This window comes from Falco punctatus (genome assembly GCF_963210335.1).
Source record: "Falco punctatus genome assembly, chromosome: 2".
Lineage (NCBI taxonomy): Eukaryota > Metazoa > Chordata > Aves > Falconiformes > Falconidae > Falco > Falco punctatus.
The window spans coordinates 76059301-76065300 of NC_137581.1; the positions used below are offsets into that span (position 1 = coordinate 76059301).

Below are 6000 nucleotides of genomic sequence, written 5' to 3' on the forward strand. Positions count from 1 at the left end.
GCAGGCCTGTGCAGCATCCACACACATCTGACAGTCCTGGTAACTGAGGTGTCTGGGTGTTGTCACAGCCTGTCCCTGGGCTACTCTGGAGCTAACCAGGCTCTGGAAGAGAAATGGCCATGCTGGAAATTTATTGGTTTTCAAACAAACGAGGTCACTTCAGAATGTTTCCTTTTTGACAACTGTTTTGCCAGAGGAAGAGTGGATTGAATTGCTTTCTGAGAACTCCACAAGTGAAAACTCCCCAGAGATGTTCTAGCTGAACCTGTTCCAGAGAGCAGCAAGGGAATGAGCCCTTTCCCACGTCCATGTAAAGCTCAGGCACAGCGAAGCTCAAGAGGGAGCAAGGGTCAGCAGAACCAATACAGGGAGAATCACCTTATTTCAGGTGAATGTACAAAGGATGATAGAGGATGAACATCACACTGTCCTTACTGGCCAGCAGGGAGGGATTAGGTATTGCCCAATAGTTGCTTTCCCTAGCCATCTGAAATTTAGTATTTTAATTCAAGTTTTTCCTTTCTGTTTCAGTGAAAGTGTGGGCCAGTTTGTTACTGTAAGATTATTCTGTTAATTCTGGTTTATGCTAGCTCCTTTGCCGTTTTAAGCTGTGTCTCTTCCAGGTGTGGTCTACTGGTCCACATAGCTCTGCATAGCTCTAGCTGAAAATTTATAACAAATAAATCCTTTAAAGTGAGTTAGCGTGTTAGCTAGCTTTCTTCATCCCATATCTTCTCTTTTTTTTGCATGTCTTTCCTTCTCCTTTCCCCTTGTGTTGCATATAACAACAGACTTACACATTGAAAATTAAAAATGTGCATAAAGAGTAGATTTGGGTTTTTTTGTAGATCATGTGTGTAATGGTATTTTTCTTTTTTCTTTTAATAAAAGGTTGTTGCAAAAAAATACAGAAATTTTGATTTTCCACCTGAAATGACAGGGATTTCAAGATACTTGAACAATGCATATGCAAGAGATGAATTTACAAATACTTGTCCTGCTGATCAAGAAATTGAATATGCCTATTTGGATGTTGCAAAGAGAATGAAGTAAACAGAAGATGCCTCCGTTCTTTATAGCTTCTGAGATTTAGATGGGCACCAGCCAAGATGGAAAAAGCAAAAGCCACCATACATTCTGCAGTGTAATTTTAAGTTCTGCTATTGGCCAATACTTCTTTTATAATGATTGTATAGCATTATTTGCTCGTTCTTAAATTATGTATGTATATGTTTGTGTGTCTGTACAGATGTCTGCACACATGAATGTCTGTTGTGCATTACAAGTTAAAGGAAGGCATCAGTCAATATTAAAGCATTTATTGAAGTTAGGGGAACAGTGTAGGTCACACGATTATAGCAATATTACAGACTAGTGACTTATGCTAAATTACTGAAATTTGAGAAGAAATAGCCCTGTTTCTAACACACATTTAACCTGTCGTTATTGCTGCCTCTGATCTCTGTTTCACAGTTGTTGCCAAACTTCACAGTTACCAGGAGGGTTTGTTTGCTTCTCTGCAAGCCTCGGAGGGCCACAAGCCAGCAGCTGGTGCCCATACAGTGCCCTGGTTAACCCAGGAGAGAGGCCAGCCTGTAGGTGGGACCACACCTTATGTCCCCGAGGCCCTCTCCTCCATGCTAGAGACCTGCAGGACAGGTCAATGAAGAACAACTCCTTTTTACATTGCATGAGTCTGCTTTGATATAAAAAAATAAATTTAAAAAAATTCCTGCCTTCTCTCTCAGGGCTGCATAACCCATCAAACTTCCCTCTCGGTGCTCCCAAGAGAGGAACACAGACTATCACTGATGTACAGACTATCAGACAATAGATAATTGACAAGGGAGGAGGGAGAGGCTTGGTTGTCACTGGAGGCAGAAGAAATGGGTGAACATCTGCCCCCAGATACTGATGTAGATTCTCTTTCTCCTGCTTCCATGACTCTCATTTGGTTTTGGAAAGCAAAGAGGAAAGAAACAGTCCCTCTATACTTCCTTTTCCTAATTGAGCTCCAGCATATTGGCTTTCCCAGGGCAGCTGTTAGGACTTCACTGCTGGGAGCTTTACAGCTGATCCAGACAGGTATCTTCCAGGAACAACACAGACCTGCCTCCTGCCTTAGGCAGGGCATGGATTAGATGAAACCCTCCAGCCTTGCGTGAGTCTGTGTTCAAGGTGGTCAGTACTGGTGAGAAAGACCCCCTAGCCTGGCATCAGGGAGCGCACTATTAGAGCTGTGTGGACTACGAAAAGAGATGTCCACAGCCGCTTTCTGCTGAGCAGGCCCTCAGCAAGCACACAGGAGCAGTGCTTCAGTCATAGGGTCACCTGGAAGTTTCATTCTAATGGATTTTGCCTGTGTGTACATAATAGATGTGAAAATGGCTAAAAATAGCCTTTACAGCACCTCCTGCCACGAAAAGACGCTATAATAAGACCAGTCATTCATCCTTGCCCATGTCAAACATACACCTGCTTTCTAACAAAGCATTACTTAATAGTAATAGTCAAGTGTCAGATATATTGTGTTTGTGGTGTCTTCATCTCACACACTACGCAGTTCTGATGCAAATGTGTTGTCATCACAATGATTTGTAAGCAGTGTTAAATGTAGTTTTACTTCGGCTTTAGAGAAAACGGACACAATACCTTTCCCCTCTCACTCTCAACTGTGAACTCTCATATTGGGGTTGGTAACTGAACACTCATCACATATTACTAACTGTTTCAAATACATACATACATATATATTACATATTAAAAATTAAATCTGTATACTCTTTTCATATGCCTTACAAATTTAAATAGAAAATATACAAATTCATAAGTAATTTGAGCAGTGTTCTGTCTTTTATTTCCTTGAAAATTTCCTGGTAAGCTGCATTGTAACAGTGACCGAGATTTTAAGAAATACAAGGCAAAATTTAACCCAACTTTCACTTGTTTTGGAGGAATCATGCATGTTTCAGACCTGCAGTGAGATCTTGGGAGCAATACATACTGGCTGTGCCTGTTACTGATTAATAAAATACCAAAGGGCCAGCATGTGATCCTTGACTGCCAAGTCACCTACAACTGTCCCACATCCATGCTGCTTTGGGGCTGGCCACATTTGTAACTGTTCGGTCTTGGCGAGATCCAACTGGGGTGATCCAAAACAGCCAGGGACTGCCCAGACCGCTCAGCAGCTCTTGCAGCAATCCAAATGCAGAAGATGGCTCCTGGCTCTCTCTTCTCACCATAAATACAGTTATGGCTGTTTATCATCAATAAACAACAAGAGAGCCTAGGCTATCCTCTGGCCTTCAGAGCACGTAGCAATGTGTGGTTCACATCCATATGGCTCGTTTCTATCTCCTAGAAACAGGGTGGCCACACTGGTTGTGGGGGAAAGTGCCTATCTCCAAATCATGTCTCGACATTGGTGAGGGCTAGTGGTCTTTGGCACAGGTCAGAGTATTTGTAACAAGTCTTGAAGTTGGTGAAGATTAATGAAAATATGTGTGAAAGCACTAGAAGAAATACAAAAAACAGGGTTAAAAAATTCATAGGTTGATCGCTACAGGACATTGTACAAGTAAATTCATTCAAAGGACCTGATAGCAAGGAGGCAAAGAACAAACTGAAGCCTCAAGCTCAAGTAAAGAGATGAGGAGGAACAAGAGGGGTGCTGTAAAACATCCTGATAAAACAACAGAAGAATAGGAAACAGGAATTTTGCCTTTGACTTAAAGATCATGACAAACCCCTGTACATTACAAAAGGCACATCCAGAAAACAGTTTGTGTCACCAGTGAAGAAACCAAGAGCTGTTCCTGGACCTCACAGCTGGTGGCACTGGCCTGTCCCCTCACACAGTTTGTCTGGGTGGGTGTCTGGGTGCAGATGACCCATGGGACACCACAAGTGAGTAAAATATGTGCTGTTTAGAATAAGTATCACCCTTTTATTCCATAAGGTCCCACACTGGGTTCCTTTCCCTGGGCCCACGGTAACAACTACCCTGTGGCCTGGCCCTGCCTGCTTTCCAAATCCAAACTAGCACCCATGTCTCTGTCCAGGGCTGGCTGCAGCTCAGGAGCTGGACTTCCTGGGCTCGCCAGCAGCTCATCACCATTCATTCTTACTGAGCAAAAAGGGCAAAAGCCATACCAGGCTCTGTGTTACGTACATGTTTATGGTTTATAGACACCATGAAACTTCTTTTTGCTTCTAGATCATTCAACCACCCCCCTGCACCCTGTCCTCTTTTTCTCAGGCTTTATCAGAATCACATGCCTGTACTTCCAGTACTGTCAGGTGAAGGGAAAAAAAGCCTCAGTAACTCACCAGAGGTGTGTTTTTCCCTTAAAATCTGACATTGCTTGGAAGGATATTTGATTAAATGCTTGTGGCCACTGATAGTTTTTGAAACCTAATGATTTGTGGTTTCCTTATTCCTCTTAACTCATGCAAAAGAAGTTCATTGCTCCAGCCGTCCACAATGGATTGTTGGGCACACATGATGCTACCTAAACCAGCACATTATGGTTGGTGTTTGTGTATATCTGGCAACACAGGGACGAGATGTTGGTAGAGAAGTCATAGAAACGACCCAGCATATCAGAAAATTGCAGTAACTTCTTTTGTCCTGGGGCAGGGTGAGCTAAAGTGTCTGCACGATCCCACAGGAAATGAATCCCTATCTTCTAAGCATGTGGAGTGTCTGAGCCTCACCCTTCCTAAAACACATTTTAAGAAAATACCTCTGTCCGCATTTGAGTTACTCTATTTCTAAAAGACCATGGAAAGATTTTCTTTAAACAGTGTTCTGGAGAACAAATTAGATGCGATAAAGGGAGAGAGAAAGCAAGCTGTGGTGTTAACAGTACCACCAGCTGTCTGAGTGGCCTTGACATGCAGGAAGATGTTGTATTTAGACACAGATTTGTAGTGTTTGATCCCATGCCAGGGCAGAGATCATGTTCCATTATTTAAAGACATGTTTGTGGAGATAGAGCTACTGATTTCCAAATGCTTATTAGCACAAGAAGTCTCTGTGGTTTTGCTTGTACAAAAAATGGTTTTATTATCATTTCAAATAAAATCTGTTATATGTCCCTTTTAAGCATCTATTATACGCAAGGCAAATACGGTAAGACAGTTATTTTTTTAATTGCTTTTCAACTGCTTGTGTAGAAAAGTCTTCAAAGTTTGAAAGTTTCTTTCTCAGCTTCAGTATCCTAGTCTTCAGTATGACCCATCAACTTGAAGGTCAAACACTATTTGCGCTCAACACAGTATTTCCAAAAGCAAGCTGAAATAAAATCAAATGCAGGGTAACTAACTGTAATGTATTCAATGCATTATATTTATTTAAAATAGCTTCCAAACACAGAAAAAATAGACCTTGTGATAGCAAAATAGTATTCCTCATCTGTATCAACATGCTATTTTTTTGAGTATAAGCAAACATCTAAATTTCACAAGCCCCTTATAACTGGTTGAAGTTTAGTTTAAAAGCAGATTTTTTTCTAGGTTATTAGGAAGGCTATTTCTAAGCTGTCAAGAACCAGTAATCAACTGCTAAGCTGAGGCGTGACCCTGGAAGTTCAAGTCAACAGAAGCTATCCACAGCCTTGACTAGGTTAGCAAACGTCCCTCTCAACTAGCCACTCCAAGTGCTGGTATCACCCAATAGCTGCCAGCCACCCAGATGCCCCCCATGGACCGTTAGAAGCTACTTTAAGGTTCATAGTGGTTTTGTGGACACTCACCATGACTTTACTGACAACGCAAGGGAGCTGCTACCCTCCAGACTGAGTTTCCTGCTGAAAGATCCTGAACACCTGACAGGGCTGGGAGAGCAGAGGTTTGTCACACAGCACACTGCTACGTTCTCCTGTCAGCAGCCTTATCTGGCATCATACCCCTGAACTACTCTTAGTGGTCTCATGCGACAAAGACTCAAATGCAGGCCCTGCTCATGAGCAATGGGATAAATCAAGCTGGTTGCTA

General features: G+C 42.2%; 1 protein-coding gene across 3 annotated transcripts in view; it reads left to right on the top strand.

Annotated features, from left to right (window-relative positions):
- Positions 1-5761, top strand: part of CLIC6 (chloride intracellular channel 6) — a 36641-nt gene extending 30880 nt beyond the window's left edge. For all 3 annotated transcript variants that reach the window (XM_080374711.1, XM_080374712.1, XM_080374713.1), the window contains one exon: positions 892-5761. In XM_080374711.1, the coding sequence (XP_080230837.1) occupies positions 892-1053 (162 nt within the window). In that variant the 3' untranslated portion in view covers positions 1054-5761. The remainder of the gene's footprint in view (positions 1-891) is intronic.
- The last annotated feature ends 239 nt before the right edge of the window (positions 5762-6000 follow it).